The sequence below is a fragment of the Hippocampus zosterae genome, chromosome 8 (genome assembly GCF_025434085.1).
Source record: "Hippocampus zosterae strain Florida chromosome 8, ASM2543408v3, whole genome shotgun sequence".
NCBI classification, from domain to species: domain Eukaryota; kingdom Metazoa; phylum Chordata; class Actinopteri; order Syngnathiformes; family Syngnathidae; genus Hippocampus; species Hippocampus zosterae.
In genome coordinates, this window is record NC_067458.1 from 9,701,634 (window position 1) to 9,723,296 (window position 21,663).

A 21,663-nucleotide genomic window follows, 5' to 3' on the forward strand; every position below is an offset into this window, starting at 1 on the left:
ATTCCACGGTCATTAAAACACTGCAGGCCTACGTATGAATGCAAATCATTGATAGTGAAAGTTTGAATTGGGGCTGACTGTGAGTCTCAAACTGGAAGTTAAGTGCTTTGGCCCTCCTCCGGCTGCATCTCCTCTGCTTTATTTGCTCCATATGGTGTTTGACATGGTACCCATGGAGAAGGGGAGTGAGTATGTGTGTGTGTGTGTGGGGGGGGGGGGGGGGGGTGCTGTGGGCGGAGGGAAAGCCTAGTATTTTGTCCGTCCTGAAATTTGATTCACAAGTTCAGGATCCTGGAAGACAAAAAGAAAAGACACAGGGGGAGGGAAGAAAGGTTTCTCCTAACCACCAGAGGCATAAACTCAACAGCCTGCAACCTACTGGAAAAGTAAGTTCTTTTAATTCAAGTTTTGTATGGAATTGACTAATAGAACTAGTGTGTGACCCAAACGGGGTCACGTTGTTAGATTTGTCTCTCCGATTCTTTCTGCAAGGGCGCAACACAAAAGACAGGCAGAAGTCATTATGACTTTTAATTGTGACTACCCTGAGCGCACGATGGGCCACATTTTGTCTCATTTTGATTGACTTGACGACCAAGTCATCTTGACCCCATAGTTAAGTAAGACGCACGATTTGGATTTGCACAACAGCGGGAAAATTCCCCCCCCCCCCCCAAAAGCGGGAGAAAATCGATCGTACGCGCATTCCGCACAAGCTGGCGACCACCGATTACCAACACGAGCATTAATGTTTTGAATAATCCAATTATCTCCTGATCACGTCATTTGTTTGCTGGGGAAGTGCGATCGTCTGTGCAAATGTTTGTGTCGCGACTGTGCGCCAAACGGGTTCACGTACCGAACGTGAGCCACACATGTCGATGAAAATTAGCGTGGGCTTGAGCCAACAAAAGGAGGCGCGTGGTTGTTATTGTGCCGTGAAAGTCGGCTTAACGCATCCACGCGCAACACGCGTGGCCTCATACATTTACTACAACATCTCACATTCTGTACAATATGGCCTCAACAAACGCATCGCCGATTGTCAGTAATTAATTGGTTCATTGTGTTGTATGTAACTTCGCATAATTTGAAGAATTCAAATCCATAGGCAGTCATTTCACTTTTTGTGAATTCGGCAAATTATTTTTCCCTATTGTTTCAGAGAATATTTATTATGTAGGGTTGCAGCCTATGCGTTCTAAGCATTAAGCGGCGATACACACGGTCAAGTCTTTGATGTCATTTAATCGCAAAAGCAGGCAATCCCATTAAAATAAGTGAGTTTAAAAAAGCAGGCGATAACCCCCACCACTTCCATTTCGGTGACATAGTTGTAAATTGAGGGGTTCGTTGTGATAAAACTTTGTGAATCAACTTAAAATTTACATGTTAGTGCACCAGAACTACAATCTTCATAACCTTTAATCCAAATGTAAATCAACGAAGAGAAAAGTCACATTGACACCATTTTCTTCATTGTTGCTATCCTTGAGATCCTATCGACCCACTTTTTTTTCTCCTGTCATGTCTGGGACCCCCGCGTCTCCATCCCCACCACTATCAAAAATTTCAAGCGGCAACTGTTTTAAAGATGTCCATACATAACATAGACTGTCAAACCATCGATAGTAAATTTCAAAAGATTCTGCCCTTGGGGATCAGAGTTTTTTGGGGTCCATCGCAATCTCGCGCTCATCCGCATCCACGACAGGACTGCACGCCCCTGCTTTCAAGTGCCATCAAAATGAGGAGCGACTGCATAGTCCAAAATGACGTGACACTTGGGCTTGTGGTTTGTTTAAAAATGGATGACTGGAACTGCATGTCTTGGATTCTCCAATTAAACCCTGCCTTTTGATTATTTGTACGGAGTGGGGTTTTTTTTTTGTTTTATGGGGGTTTGCTCCAAGGAACGATGCTGATAGGCAATCCGCCAAAATTGTGTCTTAATTTTAATCCAAATGGCTATCGATGAATACGTAGACAGGCAGACAGACAGATGTGCCTTTCATATCCACAACGGCCTCATTCCATCACTCTGACCCAATTACATGACTTGAATGTGAGCAAAAGTAGGACTCCTTTCCTTTCTGGAATCTTTTAATAGTTTCCCATATTAGGGATATTCTCGGGGGTTATGTTTACATCTCCAGATGTATTGTTTGGAACAACCTGCGATAGGCTCCAGCTCACTTGCTGCCCGACTGGAGACAAGTGCTGTAGGAAATTAATGAATGGATGTAAAATCCTAGATTCGTTTTCCTCTCATTACCATTGCCTTTTTGTGTTATTTTGGTAAGGTGCTGGGCTGTGTGACTATGAACACGTCAGGGCTTAAGGCCGGCGACGGGGAGAATGCTCAGGAGCTCGACAGTATGAAGGAATCTATCAGTGACATCATTAATCAGCTTCAGGACATCGACCCCGCCAGGCTCTCCTTCTCCCCCTTCCTGGACCTGGACACTCAAATCTGCATGGCGCCCGTGTCAGACAGCCCAGAGTCCTCAGTGGAGGAGCTGCGCTCATCCTCCCACTCGGCCTCCGGCTCCCAGCGATCCCTGGAGCCTCCACCGTTGGCTGAGGAGCCTAAGAGTGAGTTCCCACCGCTACTTTTGTTTTGAGGCAAAAGAGTAAAAGGTCAACCCAGGTAAACTTTAGTCCACCCTTGATCCAAATGGGTTTAAAACAACATCAAAACATATGAGGGAGAAAAATCATGTTTATTTAGATTAGACATTAAGAACCGCATTTGAATAGAACAACATGCATATTGAATTTGAGCAAACAAGTATTTGCACTTGCAAAACGGTGGTCTAGAAGTTAGCAATCTCAGCTCCAGACCTGTTGTGAGCATTTTGTATGCTCTTTCCCTTTTTGCGTGACTTTTGGCCAGGTACTGCACCTTCCGACCACGTTCCAAAAACAACATATCTTAGTGTCACTAAAGACTCGATAACAACAGCTGAGATACACTTCAACTCACCTGTGCCCATAATGATGACTAATTAGCTCTTGAAAATGGATGGAAGCATTTCCACATTTTCAGGAAGTCAACATACTTTAAAAGTTTAAGACAAGTCAAAAAGGACCATATGCTCGATGGATCTCCTTTTGTCACCATCCTGACATTATCATAAGATGAGATAAGAAACCCTTTATTAGTCTCGCAATGGAGAAATTCCCAATTCACAGCAGCAAAGTTATGAAAGGAAGAAGTAGAACACCAAAATATAGGAGCTGCTGGAAAGGCAGCCACTCTCGCGGCGCCATTTTGAAGTCAAAATAACAAAAATAACACAACACAACACATTGGACACAGACAGTCGTGCAATCTTCACCACTTTTCTGCTTACACTTTGTTGTCTGAAGCAGTTCTAGATGAAAGAGGAGAGGATCAAAGTGTCCTTTCACCAGAGGATCAGAGACGACATTGACCACATATTAGTCATGGCCACATTATTATAGGACGAAGACATGTGTGGAGCCTCCATCTTTGTGCTCAGCCTTCCAATTTACTGTACCTCAGTGACACACCATTACTTAAAACCTATCAGGAGCTCGCCCTCACTTTACCCTCTTATAGAATGTAGTACTGTATAACTTAACTAGTTGTAATTCCCAGCACAGCTACTATGACACACACACACACACACACACACGTACAAAACCTCTCGGACAGTCGTAGTGGCTCCTCTTATTTCTCTTAAAACCAGTGTAATCGAAGCGCACATAGTGCTTGACATTGCAGAAGCCAAAATAGACACGTTGGGTGTGTGCATGAGATTGGCGCGCATAAAGTGTCTTTATACAGTTAAACTGCAAGCTCCCCCTTTGCGGATTATGTAGTAGCACTCAATGTGGGTCATTGGAGACTGCCTTGCACCCACCCCTATTTTCAATAGTTGTGCCGCAAACGTGGTATTAAGCTATTTTTAAGTTGATAATAATTATAATTAATTCAGTTTATTAATTCCCACAGTGATTCAGAGGGATTGTCCCATGCTGAATGAAATACAGGAACATGCAGCACACATATCCGAGGAGCCCCGAATCTGTTTGCCTGCGCCTCAATCAAATACATCATAATCGCATTAGATGAGTGCAATGGAGGAGTGTAATAGAAAATTCCCTCAGTCTACCGGAACGTCTAGCCACGTGCAGTGTGGTCTACCAAATTTACAAACATGCAAAACTAGACTTTCCCTGGCCTAAAAACAACATGTGCCTGTTTTTTGGACGTGCGCGGTGCACTTTCTGAAACAAATTTTTATGGTTTATCGGGAGGGCCGAAACGCCCTGACAGTCACCAAAATGTAATGATTGACACCTCTCCATAAAATGTGTTAAGTAGTTTTTGCGTTCCTGCCAACAAACAAACCAATCAGAATCCAAACAATCCTAATCCTAATCCTAAACAGCCATCTCGTTAACTCTGCGTCCCGCGTCCTAGACGCGTAATTTTCCCGTGAGACGCACAGTTCCGAATAATGTGCTTTTTTGGGACGCAAGGACATTTCTCAGTCAAAACCCCAAAAAACTACAGTAAATCTTTTTTTCCAGCAACGATCGCAGTTTGACCATCGCCACCATTGTTGTTTGATCTCCCGAGATTTCCGTTCTCGCGAGACGAGATTGGCGAGATCGGCCTTCACCGCGCGGGAAGCAGACGATTGCCAAGTTGTGTAACGTTAAAACAAGTGTTGCAAACAAGTGTTGCAAAAGTTTATTGCGGAGATAACACAGAGGAAGCAGCTAAAGTGGGATAGTTTTTTTGCAATGATAAATTGACTTTGAGAAAGCCTTGCATCATTGGAAGAAGAGTAAAGAGAAGAGAATTTATGAACCATGAGACTGAACCATGGGATGAAATAAGATTTCTCAGCAAATCTGGTATGCCAGAATTATTAAAAAACTTGCAGCATTTGTTTATAAGAAATAAACCTATTATCAATATATATTGTTGTTGTTTGTGTTATTATCGCATGCAATTGAATAAGTAGACCATTTCAGAATCCGAAATTTGGGACTCTCTCAATGCATAATGGGACTCATACTTTTCTGATCAGCGAGTCCATGGGACTCACAGGGCTCAAACTGTAAAATCATCACTGTCTAGATGTCTCCAGTTTTCTCGGGTAGATGCTGAAAAGAACATTTGGAAGGTTTATTGGGTACCAGATTCAGTAATTGGAAACAATCACAAATGCATTAAATCAAATCAAAGTTAGCGAGCTGATAATTACTATCTATTCCAGTATGCTGAACTGGTTTGTTGATGTTCTGGGAATTGATAGGATGTGATAGAGCTGATAATTTGGGTACCAGGCATTAAAATAATCTGGTCCTCCATGTGGAAACCTCAACTTTTCTAAAATGGGGATAATGTAGTAGATGTTGTGCATGTGACGAGTGAGTGCTTCCAGATTTGACTATTTGGTTTTGGATTCTGCCTAATATGCCCCTCTTGGTTTGAACAGACTTGGCCTCCCGCCACCAGCGTCCTAGCAATGGCTTCCACGAGGAGAAAAGGAGAGACGGCCACACAGAGGCGGGAGCGCTGGATCAAACGCTTTCCACTCCGATCACCACAGAGCGCAATTTGGCCGGCACCATGGAAAACTCCATCAGCGCTCCAGCCCTGATGTCTCAGGGCGGCATTCCCAATGGCACAAACACACCGAAATGGAGTCCAGAATCCACTGGTCTGGACTGTACAGCGGATGAGGTTCGACCACTTATGGGTCCACCTTCGGACAGCGTGGAGCTGGCAGTCTGGAGCCCTGAGGGTGTGCTGGACACTCATGAGGATGCACCCGAGGCACTCAACGGTGGTCGGTGCTGCTGCAAGTGCAAATGCTGTCGGAGCGGCAGAGTTCCCGCCTTCCTCTCAGTGCTGGCATCTTTTCTTTGTGCATCCGCGATTCTCTACGCGCTCTATACCTACGTCCACATTCAGCCCCCCGATTGCCCCGACGTGGTCTGTCGGGTTGTCTTCACCCTCTGCTGCTGTGCGGTGGCCACGCTCCCCATTGTACTTGGTAGGCATGATTCATAACAGACACACTTGGAGTATAAAGATTAGAAAGGATTCCGTTTGTCTGGCCGCCTCGTCTTGGAATGTTTCAACGTCTCCTTCGCCCTTTAATTTGATGCTATTCCAAAGCCAATGCAGCAGACGTCTGCCCGTGCCTCTCTATGGAGTCTTCCTGAGCCCATATGTTGATATCCTTTACACATTGATGTTGGTTGTTGATTCAGTGACGCTGAGAGAATACTGTACAGGCATTCAATATTGGTTTTCGGCTTGCATTGATTTCTCCAGATTCTCTGGACTCTTTGATGATATTATGGACCTTAGATTATGAAATCCATTAATTCATTGCAGTTGTACGAAAAGAAATGTTGTTCTTAAACCTTTGTTCCCAAAGCAGTGAATTCCACCCCATCCTTGTTTGTGAAAAACAGACTTTCTCAGCTACTCGTTTTTACCAAATCATGACACCCAACTATTTCCAATTAATCTGTTTTGGACTGTGTTTCAGACATTACATTTATAATGAGAGAATATTTACCCCCCCCCCCCCCAAAAAAAAACAAAAAAAAAACAATCACATTCATCAGTTTGAATGATAAAAATCTTGTCTTTGCAGTGTATTCAATTGAAAGGTTGAAAAGGATTTGTAAATCATTGTATTCTGTTTTGAATTTACATTTTTTGCAATGTCCCAACTTAATTGGAATGGGCGTTTGTACTACTACCAGCATCTTGATCTGTGACTGTCTGGCGATCAGTCCAGGCTACCCCAAAGTCAGTTGGGATAGGCTGTATGGGAAATGGATCTACAGCTAGTTAACATTTCGTGGCATGCAGATGTTGAATAGTGATCTGTATAGGAGTTGTTCTACTACTGTGCAGGAATGTCATGCACTAGTGGGAAAAGTATTGATATAGCCATCCTCCAATTGCCCCCTCACTCAACTACTAGTGCGCTGAACTATTTTAGCAGTGAGGACTAAGCAACAGTGAATATTTTTTGTTTTGTCTTGTTTTTTTTTTGTCCAATCAGATTTCAGTCTCTCTATTCTACCTTCTCAATCTAAGCTACCATGGGCCTTCACAATGAGAAGTGTTGGCTGTTATAATTTAAAATATATGAACAATAGGACTAACTGGCTTTCATCAATCAGATATCAGATTCTCCATGAGTACCATGCGACCAAGTCAGCTTTGCCTGACAATGTCAAGCTGGAGTATTTGCATGTGGCTGTGTGCATTCAAATGAAGCCACCATAAATACAAAGACAGAGTCATGTAATATTTGCTTATCAATCTCGCAAACAATGCGTTGCCAGAACATTGCTAAGGAAATTACAATCGGTTCCGTGAGGCACGTTGGCTCCAAGTTGTTTTAATGGCATGACAAAATATTTTTTTGAAAGGCTCAAATCACCAAATAATGATTAATGTTCGTGCCAATGTTTCAAGTAATATTCCTAATTGCCATACCACAAAATTTCATAACCTAAAACAAAAAAAGTTGATTTTGTCCGATCCGGACCCTATAATGGTAAGGGTCCTTTGCAAAGATGCAGCAGTAAAGTCAGAATTCCTGTCAATTTAAAACATCACTGATATTAAACAATCAAATGGAAAAAAATAGCAAGATCATTCGCCGTTCAGAAACTCATCAAGACCATCGTGAAGTGAGGACCCCATGTAATAAAATTATACATGTTTGAGGAGCAGTGTTGTCAACTAGTGGCTGCTGGAATTAAGAAAACCTTGTGACAATGAATGAATTGTATTGCTCTACTTTACTTAGCAGATCCTTTTGAATGTCTCACTAGGTTCCACTTCTGTTCTATGGTCATCATCACAAAGTGGCCTTTAAAAAAAAAGTAAGAAAAAGAAAAACAGACTAGTGCGGTAACCTCTAAAATGCTCACTGTGCAGAAGCCGAATGAGATTTGAGAGCCAGTGAGTGATATCACACATGATGTTCCTTTAGCTTTTTAAAGGACCATTTCTTTCCCCAATAAAATTAGAGTCAAACGCTTTATTGTGCACAGCCGCTGACGTGTGTCTCCTCTGCTCTCTCCATTGCAGCGATGCTCTTGGATGCCGTGTGTCGCTTCTGTAGCGCCTCGATCAGTTTGCACAAGTCACCTCCCAGAAGACATGCTATTCAGCAGCTGTGCGTCACTGCATCCCTGCAGTTGTTATTTCTCTACGTCCTCAACCTTATCGTCATGGCAGCTTTATCGATCAACAGAAGCTCAAGTTGATTCCAATATTGGTCGCCATGTTCATTCTGGGAAGGTAAGGCTTAGCTGTGTCTAAGGACAGAGGTGGGCCAGCTCCTTCACTGAAAAAAAAATAAATAAATGTATACAAAATATTTTTTTTCGTTTAACAACAACACCAACAACAACAATCAAATATTGTGACCGCTCATTGGTGGTAAAATGTATTGTAATTAAAGTAGTACTGATTGTGCATGTAAGTATTGCTTGTATAATTTCTTAACCATCAAACATAGAAATCCACGTTTGGATTTTTTGTACAACCATACAGTACAACCCTACATTTAGGACAAATGCCGAGTGAAAGTGAAATTGTACTTGTTGAATGATTATCTTTAACTGAAGAAAATGGCAAAAGAGTGTATGATGTTTTGTTTTGTTTTTTTTAAACTGAAGAAAAGCTGAGCTGATTAGGATTTTCTCAAAGAATGTTAGAAGTAGGAGCATCATTAAAAATGGTGCAAAATATTGTGTCCTCAAAATTGTCTGATAAAATAGAAATAGAACAGTTACATATATAATTACAATTTTCCCCCCTGTGTGGGGAAATTAATTAAGAGATTGCTAGTATTCATGAAGTTACTCTTCTTGAAAGAGGAGCCAAAGATTCATTTTTGCTCCCACTGCTGGTTAGGATGTGTGTGGTGTGACCCAGAGCTGGTCTATTTCCGACTCAACACAACCAAAATTACAATGTCATCAACAAAGCCTAACCCAAAAAGCTATACCGCAAGTCAGACTTTGACATAACAAAAGTGTAGTAGATTGATCATCTTTAACTTATTACAATCCTGCTAGCCTGTGAGTCATATCAGGAGAATAAACTTTTTGTCAGCACTAATTGAGTGTTTGGGTATGGAGCTATTATATTGACATTCCCGTATACCTATTTGGTTTGTTAGGAACACATACATTAAAAACAAATCTTCGTGTGTTGTATCATGCTTCCATTAGTTCATTTTTTGCCCTATTCTTTCCCCTACAAACAGGCTTGTTTACTGGGCCAGCCTGAATGTGTGCAGCTCCTGGCGAGGCTTCGGCTCCGGCCTGACTGTCTTCCCGCTCATCGCCCTGGTGGCTCATAATTTGTTCCTCTTGTACAACCTGTACCTCAGAGGATCGCTCCTCCCCTCCCAGGATGTCCCTCTTTAATCAGGTCACACGTCACAGAGCCCAAATGGTCCATCAGATGTGCTGGCCACCGACTTCCCAAATGCTCAGTGAGGACGTGCATGCTCGTCTTTCAGGAGGAAAGCTCTTCAAAAATAAAACATTCCTGTGGTCTGCAGTCCGGGGCAATGATGCAGAAGTTGCCACGATAACCTCCGAGTCCTTGATGGCTTCGCTTGTGATTTAACTCCTCCTAGACTGGACTTTTTTGTTGTTGTTGTTTATTTGGAACAAAATAGCTCTTTCCCTACTTAGGGTGGTGGGGACGCCTTTGAATCATGCTCAAGTCCTTTCAAGCTCTTGCAGTCGCTGCAATATAGTTCATGTCTTTAACTGTCAAGTAGTTTAAAAGCTAAAAAAAAAACTGCAAAAGCTTTTTTAAAGTTCTTGAATGAAAACAATTTCTTTATACGAAGGCAAAACAAAATCCAGTTGTGAGAAAAAAGGCTGACTGCTTTAGCATATAGTCTGGGGAGCTATTGTCAGAAAAATATGCGTGTGTGCAGGATTGGGACTGACATTATGTGTGCTCCATGTTACCCCTCCATCTCCCTCCTACTGGCGTTCTTTGCTGCTGATGTTGCTCTCTGTGTATGTGGTGCCTGTGATGAGGCCTCCCCCCAAAAAAGAAAACAAACAGAAGACTAATAAAAAAAAGAATTGCTGACAATTATTTTCTTTCAACTTCATATCGCAAAAGAAAACTTGAGTACCCTCCACAGCTCAATGGATGAAGATTTTAGATTGTTTTGACTGTAGGAACTACACACATGGATAATATTTTAAAGTAAGGTGACAAAGTGACCTGATTTTTAAGTGGGGTGCACAATTACTGTAATTATTCATCCATTCATTCATCTTCCGAGCCGCTTGATCCTCACTAGGGTCGCGGGGGGGGGGGGTGCTGGAGCCTATCCCAGCTGTCTTCGGGCAGTGGGCGGGGGACACCCTGAATTGGTTGCCAGCCAATCACAGGGCACACAGAGACGAACAACCTTCCACGCTCACACTCACACATAGAGACAATTTTTAGAGTGTTCAATCAGCCTGCCATGCATGTTTACTGTAATTATGGAATTTTAAAAAACTCAGCAGTCAGAATGTGTGCCCTCGGGTTTTGAAGCACTCGGGGTTTCAAAGTAGTATTTCAGAGGAGAGTTTGGCTCCCAAACAGGGTCCCCATTTTTAACAGTGTTTATAAAATGGAGTTAAAATAATTAATTCAGATGACAGAATGTGTGAGCTCAGGTTTTAAAACAGTCAGGGTTTCAAAGTAGGGTTTCAACGAAGTGTTTTTCTTCCAAACATTGTACCAATTTTAAACTGTGGAACTGGTTACAAATTTAGGTGAAAACCTCAGGATTGAGAATGTCCCTCCATTATAAAAACCATCGCAATGTTGTTGTAACTTGACCGTATAGCAGCGCCCCCTAGCCGCGCGAGCACGTGATTAGCACAAACAGACCTGTGACGTAAACACACCTACAAAGATGGCGGCATTGGTCGGTACGTAATGTTTCGGATGAAATACTACGCTTTCGTTAACTTTATTTAGTTTAATGACATTAATTTGCAACTTGTATTTGTACTTTGGGAACCACATGCCACGGTGTTGAATTTGGTCTGAGTCCCTATCCGGAGCTGGAACTTTAATCCGTATGCGCACGCTGACCTTGCTTTTGTCTGATCGTAGCTTGTTAGCTAACAAGTGAGCGAAGCAGACGGCTGTTTTACTTGCAAACGCTCTGCTGTGACGTGACAGCAAAGTTATAAACAAACAGACAGACGAAACAAGCACCCACGCACAAGATCCTTACCATCGTTTATTTAAATTTGCATTTGTTTATCGACGAGTTGGTGATTTCCATCATTGTAATCCTCTCATAATGGTTGTCGGGCAAATTGTTATTTTGAGCAAAAGGACAATAAGAATAGACAGTATTTTTTGTTCATAGACCTACCTTGATAATTAAGTGGCTTTGATAGATAATTTATTCACAATTAATCTAAAATACTTTATGTATCTCATTGATTTGCAGCGCCTCGCCTGGCCATGTCTGGCAGTTTTTGTGCAAGGTAAGTGGAGAAATTGGTATGTTCGTACCTTACGTTTCAACAGGACGTCACACATTTTTCCGGTGGCAAGCTGTATTCACTACAGTATTCATAAACAACCCCAATGTCGTTTGAGCAAATCAGAGTGTTTTATAATACAACAACAAATCACCATGGCTTTAATCACGATTTACTTTTGCTCCGGGCTGTAGTTTCGATGTGTAATGTTTCAACTGAAAAGACCGTGTTACTTAAGGTACCAGTAATTTGCTTTTAAGTGTATTGGTACACAGGTGTAATTTTACTCCAAACCTCAACAGGTAACTTGATTTCCATGTGGTGGAAATTCAGACCAAGTTAACTAATAGTGAGCATAGAGGGTTTGGCCAATTACATCAGGCCATATTAGTGCTGTACTTGAAATGCCATAAACTTGCTCGTGGTAAATTTAGCTCTATATGTCATCTTCCATCAACCATCAGTTGAGCTTCAGCCACCATTGAGTGGTTCTTTGTTACTGATGCTGTCTAACTGACTTTCTGTTAGGCTATGATAAATATTAATTTCTCAGTTGTCAAACTAAGAATACATTAATTGCTTGACCTTGGCTTTGCTGTTGCCCAGATTAATACCAAAGACGTGATTCAATGTTCTATTGGACTGGAACAAATACAAATGTCTATAATATGATTTTGGTAACTTTGTCTGACTTAGTATTTGTTCCACAGACCCATTTCGTCATTGTTTCTTCAGCAGAAGAGTCTGCACGGTGCCGCTAAAAGTGAGAATACCACCACAAGGTGAGTGTGTTGGCTAGAAGGCGTCTAGGAGAGTGCTATCGCTGAGTAGCCATCTCGCAATTAAAAGGTTTCTGTCTGTTGCTGCTTTTTTCTGTCAAAGTACTTTATAACAATGAACCGTGTCATCTTTCAGTGTGGTTCCCATCCGAGAGAAAAGCACGGCAGTGGCGGCTGCCAAACCATCGTCTGTAGCCAGCAGCAAGGGAGAGTATGTCATCACCAAACTGGATGACCTCATTAATTGGGCACGCAGGGTGAGTTAACCGTCTTTTGCGTTTGTTCATGGTTACAATTCCTCTTGAATTCCAATACTTAATAATGCAGCTATTGTGACCCAAACGTTTTTCCGCTATGCTTCAGGAAGCAGCAACTTATGCCCGACATTGATTCACGAAACACAAAATTACACATGCGGAATATAAGAATACTCTTTTTTTGAATGATACTGTCATTTTGATGTCATCAATATAATAACAGTTAAGATGATACAAGTTTACCAGCTCCTTTAAAACATGTTGTCCCACGCGCTCCTATTATGAGCTCAAAATGTTATTGCTGTCAAGGTGAAAATAAATATTCGTACTTGAATCGTGAATCCCCGATGCAGTGCAAAAGGAAAGCACTGGAAACCACAACCGTTGAGGAGCTTCTTGTTGAATTAAAACCTCTTTACTTTTGTGTTGATGTATGAAATATCTGGTGAGTCTATATTGCAGTTACATTAGGACTGGTTCCATGAAATCTGTGGAACTTCCTACAAATGCCATTTATATAATTAATTTAATTTTTTTCTTGAACAAAACATGTACAAGTACCTATTACTACTGTATATGTCCTATCACTCACTATCAACTACCCTTTAGAACTGCTTTGTTTGTTCTTGCAGAGCTCTTTGTGGCCTATGACCTTCGGCTTAGCCTGCTGTGCGGTGGAGATGATGCACATGGCAGCACCCCGCTACGACATGGACCGCTTCGGCGTAGTGTTCAGAGCTAGTCCCAGACAGGCTGATGTCATGATTGTGGCCGGGACACTGACAAACAAAATGGCTCCAGCGCTGAGAAAGGTGAGGGGGAATTATCAGCTGTAGATATAAGTCTAATGCTATGGTCAGACCGAATGTGTTCTCAGTGTTTCTGGTGATGTGTTTCAATAGATGGTCAATACAGTTCGCATGATCAGGTGCAGTTGCGTACAGAGGGGCACATTTGAAGCACACAATTTGCTCCTTCACCCATTTCGCTGTGTTACGCCCAAGTGAACATTTGCCGGCGGTGACAGCCAGCCGGCATCAAGATCATACATACTATGTCACTCATGAGCAGAACAAGCAGACAGACAGCCAATTCAAGTTTTAAAAAAAGGCACACACAAAGTGTGGTGAACTTAAAACAATGTGGGACAATATCATTGCCATCTATGTGGCCGAGAGATGCACAGTAACCCAGCTTCCAATACCGGCCTGAACCAAGACAAAAAAGGAGCAGGCTTGGTGAATTGGGAGTATCTTGCGAGTGGCTTGATTTTGTTTGCAACTGTCGACAATGATAGCATTTAACAGCCAACACAACCAACGGCCAACAGATTGACTAGTGTTTTTCACAGAAATATTTTCTGTCATGAGCAGATAATAAAAGATGCACTGGGTTGTTTGCGATTGGCTTGTTACCAGTCGCCTCTCGCCTCAAATTAGTTGACATCAGACTCCAGCTCACCCGCAACTTTGACGAGGACAAGTCATGTAGAAAATTGATCTATGTTTATAATTTCACACTTGATGATACACACTTGTGTACAAATGTCAGTTACAGGTATGCATTATATACATCATTTAATATTATGTTAATACTTATTTCCAACAGGTGTACGACCAGATGCCTGAGCCAAGATACGTCATTTCCATGGGAAGGTAAGATGACCACTAAAGCACTCTTCTTAACTGTAGAATGCTACGTGAAAATCGAGTCTCTATCACTGACGTCTTCTTGTGTAAATTGGTATTGGCAGTAAAGTGAATGTTTTGTTTCTCAACATACTACTGTTATAATCAATGCCTGACCCATGATTGTTACAACTTTCCTTAACCCAGCTGTGCAAACGGAGGCGGCTACTATCACTATTCTTATGCTGTCGTCAGAGGCTGTGACCGAATTGTACCAGTGGATATTTATGTTCCAGGTACAGTATACCATTGGCACTCATTACACACATTTATATTATGATGATTATATTGCATATATTAATCTACTATAGGGGCTAATAATTATAGTACAGTGTAACCTTTTAGGGTCAAACACAATCCATTGCAGTTTACGGGGCAACCTCCAATGACAACATTTCTGAATAGAAAACCATTGAAACAGAACTAATCAGTTTCAGTCCGTCACCATTGTAAAATCTTTATTAACTGTGGTCCACACTAAGTAACATTGAAATAAATAGCATACAATTGGAAACATTTCAAATCTAAAGTTACTCACCCTTTAAAGACACAAGTTACAGCTGCACAGAGGCCGAGGGTGAAGTCTGCTTTTTCTTCGGAAGCGACTCTCTTAAAAGGAAATTCAGGGCTAAAATGTTAACTGTCACTCATTTCTGGTCTGCACAGGGTGCCCACCCACTGCAGAGGCTCTCCTCTATGGAACATTGCAGTTGCAGAAAAAGATCAAACGTGAGAAGAAGTTGGCAATCTGGTATCGGAAGTAAATATAGGCATCATTTATGACTGTGTATGTGTGTATATATACAGCTGGGCTTGTGGTTCTGGTTTCATTTGGGGCGTCAGTCGTCCTCAGTGTAGATGTGCAAGAAATCTCTTGAATAAAGTCAATGTTATTTAACATTAGCTTTTCTTCTGTTTGTTTTCAACCAAACTCTCATCTGGTTGTTTTTTTCATGGAATGAGCCGTCACTTCTCCAGGATAGCTTTGTAACAAAAACAAGTTGCACTCACAATTAAAATCTCTTAACTTGGTTAGGTTGATATAACGATGGAGTTTTCGACTGCCCCGTCGGTACAGTACTTGAAAGTGGTAAACCAGAAATGCCTGGTTTACAGTGACTGTCACCAGGTGGCGCCAACTCCCAACTTGGCAGCAGACCCAAAGCAGACAAAGTTGACCCAAACACTTCTGACATGTTTTTAGTTTCAGAAGTACAGTATATAGCGAGTTCAACTGAAATCTAATTCAACCAGCACAATTCCGCTAGTATCAGATCTCTGACCAGAGAGCTAGTGCGTTATGTAGCAATGGAAAATTCTACCAATATACGGTCTGGAAAAATTAGTCACTTCAAAATCATCAGTTTTTTTAGATTTTGCGATGCTATGTTTTTAGTCAAATCAACATTTTTGTGTTTCATTAACTACTAACACTGTAACACCAAAATTCTACATTCAAATGTCAGTTTTTGCAGCATTTATTTATAGAAAATCAAAAATGTTCAAAATGCCAAAAAAGGTCATCAATTTGGGGGGGGGGGGTATCTTAATGTTTACAGATCCTTACAAACAGCCAGTTTCTGTTATGTCTTAATATTTTCCATACAACAATGGACATATTATTCCACCAGTACAGGTTATGATAATAAAGCCGGGACAAGAGTACAGTATACACTAATGTCCGAACATGCAAGCCATGTGTTTCTCCAATTTGAGAGCTGCCAACTCCCGTAGTTTCTCCACACCTGCCGTTTTCTGTCCGTCCAATGACAAATTTCTTGCGCGTTGATAGTGTTCATTTAACATGCACTGGTATCTTCACAGTAATGCATACAGTTGTTACTTTGTAACATCCTAGTAGGCCACAAAAACATTTCTCAATGTCACAACATTAAACACCTCTTGTCGACTGCGAGTGCTTCGGAGTGTAAAAGCTTCCTTGTTATTCTTATGTGACCTGCCAGCATAAATGGAAAAATCCAGTGACCTATGGATATGGATTTTGTTTTATTGAAAGCTGGGAAACAAGTAAGGACAAAGAGAGGGTCAGAGAAGGCACATGATTCTGTAATATGGTTTCAGCAGTGTTCTGCACTTTACTCCTTGATAATGGTGGGGGTGATCATCTTATGGAAGGAATAGTATTTGCACTCAGTGGGAGGTACAATGTCCATGGTGGTAGTGCTTATCTTCTCCTTCTTGAAGCCGGCTTCAAGCAGATGAGGCACCTGGCTCTCCTGAAATCATTAACAGTCGCTCAGTAAGGTGCGATGGTGGTGTCATCAGTAACCGTGAACTTTGTGCAGCACGTTACAAACTTTTGCCCTGAACTAAAGGCTGATGTACAGTGGCTGTGCTCTGCATCTGAACCACACAAAGCCTTAATGGTGATTATTAAAACCCAGATCCTTTCACAGAACTATATGTCAGAGATATGCCATTTGAAGAAAGCAATATTGATATTTGTCAAGAAAAACTGCTTGTTGTTAACAGTCTTCAAGAGTCCATGTTTACTCTTTTAGCAGTCAGTTGTTGATTCAATTGAATCCTAATGGTAGGAGGTCTTAGTTCAGCTGACAGATCCTTAAAAACCTAATAAAAACTGAACTTTAGTCTTGCTTTATCCATATAGACGAAGAAAATACTGTGTGTGTCCAAGATAAATGTAACACATTAATCTTTGAAACCTAGCTCGTAGCCGACGTGTGCACTTTTTGAGCATGACGTCTGATCCACTGGTTACAGGACACTTTGATTCTCTCCTCCTTCATCTCAAACTGCTTCAAACAACAAAGCGTGTGACGGAAAAGTGGTCAGGACTGCACAACTGTCCGTGTTTTATGTTATGAGTTGTGTTTATTATTTTACTTTATGTTAACTGTTTTGCTTTGCTTTGTTACAGCTGCCGCTGTTGTGAAAGCGCTATATAAATCAGCATGTATTGTATTTTATTGTATTTAGGTGATCTTAAATGTATTTCTTCACTTTTGGATGGCATGAGAAGAAAAAGACTTAATTGATCCTTATTGATCCCACAATGGAGGAAATAACCCGAAACAAAGTACAAACTTAATCGCCACCCTAATTTACCCCCCCAACCCCCCCAATTGCACTCTTGTAACAGCAAAGTGACACAAGAGATGTCAACTTGATATTTTAGCAACCAACCCAAACTGTTGTAAACAATGCTATAATGCTAACATGTAGTGGTCTTCACCTCGACCGGGGGTCAGCAACACGCAGCTCCAGAGCCGCATGCGGCTCTTTAGCGACATCTAGTGGCTCCCTGAAGCTTTATAAAAAACTTTTGTAAATGGAAAGAGATTTTGATAGTAGGCCAACACAGCTCAAATAGATATAGATACATGTTGCAACTCCGAAAAAGGAGAGCTGTGGTGTTAGTTTTTAAAAACGTACACTTTATTTTTGCTTTTACCAGTCTCAACAAACACAGACACGTCTGCATCCGACTCTGTGCCTTCTTTCTTCTCTTTCGACTCGAGAGGCGTTCAAAGACAGCCTCCGAAAAACGTGAATTAATGATCCCTTCACTGACACTAAGAAAAGCGAAAATGGTGCACCAAAACAGAAATTCAAGCGAGGAAATCACAAATTAAATTATATGGGGGCATTTGTGAACACACAACAAAGGAATGAATAAGAAACAATTCTGAGACAGTGCAGTCTCCTACATACATGGAGCATGTGTTTCCTTCATTGTAAGTTTTATAGAAGGCGTTTATTTTTTTTGCGGCTCTAGACATATTTGTTTTTTGTCCTATATGGCTCTTTCAACATTTTGGGTTGCCGAGCCCTGACCTCGACAGATTGCTTTCAGGTTGCGTACCATTCCGAAGTGACATATTTGCGGATGACAACAACTCACCTGAAACATGGTCTCAATATTGTTGTATTTGTCTTTGAGCAGCTCACCCCAGGAGGTCAGATTGCAGTAGGTCAGTACGCCGCCGGGCTTTAGCATTCGGTGAGCGTGACCCTACAGACATATGTAGACAAATCAGACCTTCAGGTGCACCAACATATGATGCGATTTGCCAATCGATTTAATGACATTTGCCGTTCTAGACGATTCCAATTTCATGCAAACCAACAAACTGTCGAAATTTCAGCCTCAAATTGTGAGCTGACCTTGATAAAGTCAAACTGGTGAGTGTGCCATGTGTCCTCAGACAGAGGGTATGTGTCATACAGGATACCTGGAAGGGGAGACAAAGTGTACAGCCATCTGGGCGGCTTAAATAACTGCAGAAAGTCAATGTCGGCACAATTTCTTTGCATCTGATGTGATTTCATACCGTCAAAGTGGTTATCTGGAAGGGTGGGCGCAACTTGCTCCCAGAGGCCCTTGAGGGGCACAACCTACAAAGATAAAAAAAAGTTACTCAGTAACATCTTTACATGCCAGCACAAGAGCAGTGATGCAAATAAACCAGGCTCCAAAAACCCGTTATAGTGGAGGTCTACAGACCTTGTGTGGTTGGGACTTGGCCCAGTTCTCCAGTCGGGCAAAGACGCCATCATTGCACTCGATGATCCAGTGCTCCTCAATGGGAAAAGACTCCAATTTGGTGGCAGCTATGGCCATTCCGAATCCGATCTCCAGAACCCGGCCGCCTAGATGACAAAACAACAACAGAAACACGATCAGACACAATTACAGCCACCGAAACCTAAAGGATGTTTATATTGACATCCTTAGTCTTGACATTCAAAATGGCCATAGTTAATTCAACAAAATAGGTTGAGTGGCGTGGCAGCAATTACAAATATATTCAGTATATACTGTTATTTGTTTTATGGTTTCCGTTTGAAGAATCACCAGTTGGTTGGATGTGGCTGGAAAGCTTATCGGGTTTCAAGAATATAAATAGATGTGAGTAGCTTGGGAGTTCCTGTTGCTGGCTTCCTGATGATTTATCGGCCTTCAATTACTTACACTATTAGTTAAGCTGGCATTTTAAATATAAACTTTAATAATTAGCATATTATTAATAATTGATAACCAAAAAAAAAAGGTTTTGGCACTGACGCTTGTCCTGCACATGTGCGTGCGTGAGACTATTTTCACACAAAGCAAAGAAAGATTTATTTGAGCGAACTGCCTCCCACCCCTAACCACCCCCCTGCAGACATCTTGGCCAATTTCCACGACAGCTGCCAGACTCCTCTCTGTTCACTCACCCCCAAGTGTGCTCCAAAGAGTTCATCATAAAAGAAAGTAAAATCCTTGTTAGGTCTGCACCAGTCCAACTGCATGCATTAAATAATGTTTTTTAAATACCGGCTTAAGAAACCAAGTTACAAGGTCATTCACGTTAAAAACAATCGCTGAACAAAATAAAATGAATGATCTTTAGCAATTCAAACAAAAGAAAATTCACTAATATACACAAATATATTGAAATTGAAAACAAAAATACACAATGAAGTTATAAACGCGTGCCAAATGTTGGTCGGAACGCTGGCAAGCAACGGTGTGTCCGATAAAGGAAATCTATGCGAAGAAAACACCTTATACCTTTGGAGGCCGCCACCGTAGCCAGGGAATGCATGTACGGGGTTTCCCAGCGCTCCATCACGGGTTTGCCCATAATCTCCAGGTGCGTGTCAGCTTCATTGTAGCCGGCGTTGGCGTCGTGCCACGAGGCCTTGCAGTCCTCCCCCTTGGAGAAAATGGGCCGATCGGCTGAGGCGCTGCTGCTCATTGTGTGTCTTCACAGCAAAGGGGGGGCGAAAGGCGAGAAGCCGGGCTTTATATCGGGCTCTGGAGCGCTGACGCTGCGGGGCTTTGATGGTACTGCTGGTCAAAAGCTCAAGCAGTGAACTGCACTCACTCACCTCCTAGATTGTCTACATGTTCGATGTTTCACTCGGTTGAATAATTTGCAAGCGTGAGCCCTCAGCTCAAGCGACAGGCCAAGATAAGTTGAGAAAGAAAAGGAGAAGTACTGTACATTCTTCATTGTTAACTGACTTTTCAAACAAACTAAAAAGTGTACAACCATGCAATATTGGTGGAAACCTTTTAACAAGAGGTATATATATGCGTACCTGTATCAAAATAGATTGTCATCCCCCAAACATTCAGGTTATTTACGTGTATTTATTTATAAAAATCCAATCCATTCCTCTTCGGCTGCAGTCTAAACATTTACAGAACCTTTTAGTCGAACAGACTTTCCCCAAAAGTGTTGTGTTCTCTTATGTACACATAAGAATGAAATTGTGTTAAAACTGTTTTTAAAAAATTATACGTCATAGCTTTTTATTTTTTTTCCCTTAAAAAGTTGCAATTAATAGAGTGCACTTTTGAATATTTATGTTTTGTTTTAACTGATGGCCAGCTAAGATTGACTATTTCTTCTTGAAATATGCTGAAGTGCTTAGCATATGTTAACATACAGTGTACTGAATTAGCATGTCTCAAACAAGGCTTTTTTTCCCCTGGACACCACTTAGCCCCAAGGGAAATCATCTGGGCACTCCTGGTATAAATTACAGTACAGCTATCTGTTCACCTGATAAGTGATATCAGTGCGATAGTGAAGAGTTTGTCTTGTGAAAATGGAATTGTCACTTTGAAACGGCTGCTCGCCCCTATTCTTGAAACAGAGCATCTTTTAGTCGTCTGTTGGCCAGCTTCAGAGTGAACACTCTTACTTTTTTCATTTTCTTTGAGCTTTGTTTGGCTGTACTTTTCAAGTACACTTGCCTATATTTCTAAGTACAGTTCAGTTGCAATTCAGCCAACTATGTTGGTGTACTCTCATGTTGGCCATTATGGTGGAATTTAGAGAGCTAAGTATTTTTTGATCACCTTGTTACGACCATACAGTTGTGATGTATAGGATAGATTTTCACTGGTTTCAAAGTTCAGACATACATAGTTTCTGTTCGAGGACTCAGCTATTTAATACAATATTGTATATTGGGTCTAGGCAATTGTCACTATAAATTATATGGATTGCCACTGAAACCACTACACCAGGTGTCCAAAATACGACCCGAAGGTCATTTGTTGCCCACCTCGTGTTTTTTTTTTTTTTTTTAGTGGCCACGGTAAACTACAAATAAAATTTTACATGGCCAACAATGCTTTTGAAAAAGGATGTGGGGGTGTGAGCAAATTTACAAGTGTGGGTGTTGAAAAAGTCGGGGACATGAGTGACAAGGACTAGCACTACAGTACTGCTATTCTCTTTTTAGATACAATTCTGTGAATACATTTCCAGCTAAAATAATAATATAATATCTGTGGAGAATAAAGTTATGACAGTTTCAGAAACAAAAATGTTTTCCTCCACTTTCTGCTTAGTATCAAGGTAAAATTTGTGAATATATCACATTCATGATCCTTGGGTATGGTCA

At 41.4% G+C, this 21,663-nt stretch overlaps 3 protein-coding genes across 3 annotated transcripts; 2 read left to right on the plus strand and 1 right to left on the minus strand.

The window, feature by feature from the left end:
* The first annotated feature begins 230 nt into the window (after positions 1-230).
* On the plus strand, positions 231-10,092 carry LOC127606077 (uncharacterized). The gene is given in 6 exon segments (XM_052074082.1): positions 231-386; positions 2,304-2,595; positions 5,481-6,041; positions 8,111-8,263; positions 8,266-8,323; positions 9,297-10,092. Coding segments are annotated over 5 exon segments (1,281 nt in total). The 5' UTR covers positions 231-386; positions 2,304-2,321; the 3' UTR covers positions 9,532-10,092.
* Positions 10,093-10,899: 807 nt separating this feature from the next.
* On the plus strand, positions 10,900-15,172 carry ndufs7 (NADH:ubiquinone oxidoreductase core subunit S7). The gene is made up of 8 exons (XM_052074090.1): positions 10,900-10,983; positions 11,517-11,553; positions 12,261-12,332; positions 12,466-12,586; positions 13,219-13,398; positions 14,195-14,241; positions 14,422-14,510; positions 14,941-15,172. The coding sequence occupies exons 1-8, from the start codon at positions 10,968-10,970 to the stop codon at positions 15,036-15,038; spliced, it is 660 nt and encodes a 219-aa protein (XP_051930050.1). The 5' UTR covers positions 10,900-10,967; the 3' UTR covers positions 15,039-15,172.
* A 1,090-nt stretch (positions 15,173-16,262) lies between these two features.
* gamt (guanidinoacetate N-methyltransferase) lies at positions 16,263-20,047 on the minus strand. Its single transcript, XM_052074089.1, has 6 exons — positions 19,814-20,047; positions 18,764-18,909; positions 18,591-18,654; positions 18,424-18,491; positions 18,161-18,271; positions 16,263-16,511 (listed from the first exon to the last, which is right to left on the minus strand). The coding sequence occupies exons 1-6, from the start codon at positions 19,998-20,000 to the stop codon at positions 16,371-16,373; spliced, it is 717 nt and encodes a 238-aa protein (XP_051930049.1). The 5' UTR covers positions 20,001-20,047; the 3' UTR covers positions 16,263-16,370.
* Between the last annotated feature and the right edge of the window lie 1,616 nt (positions 20,048-21,663).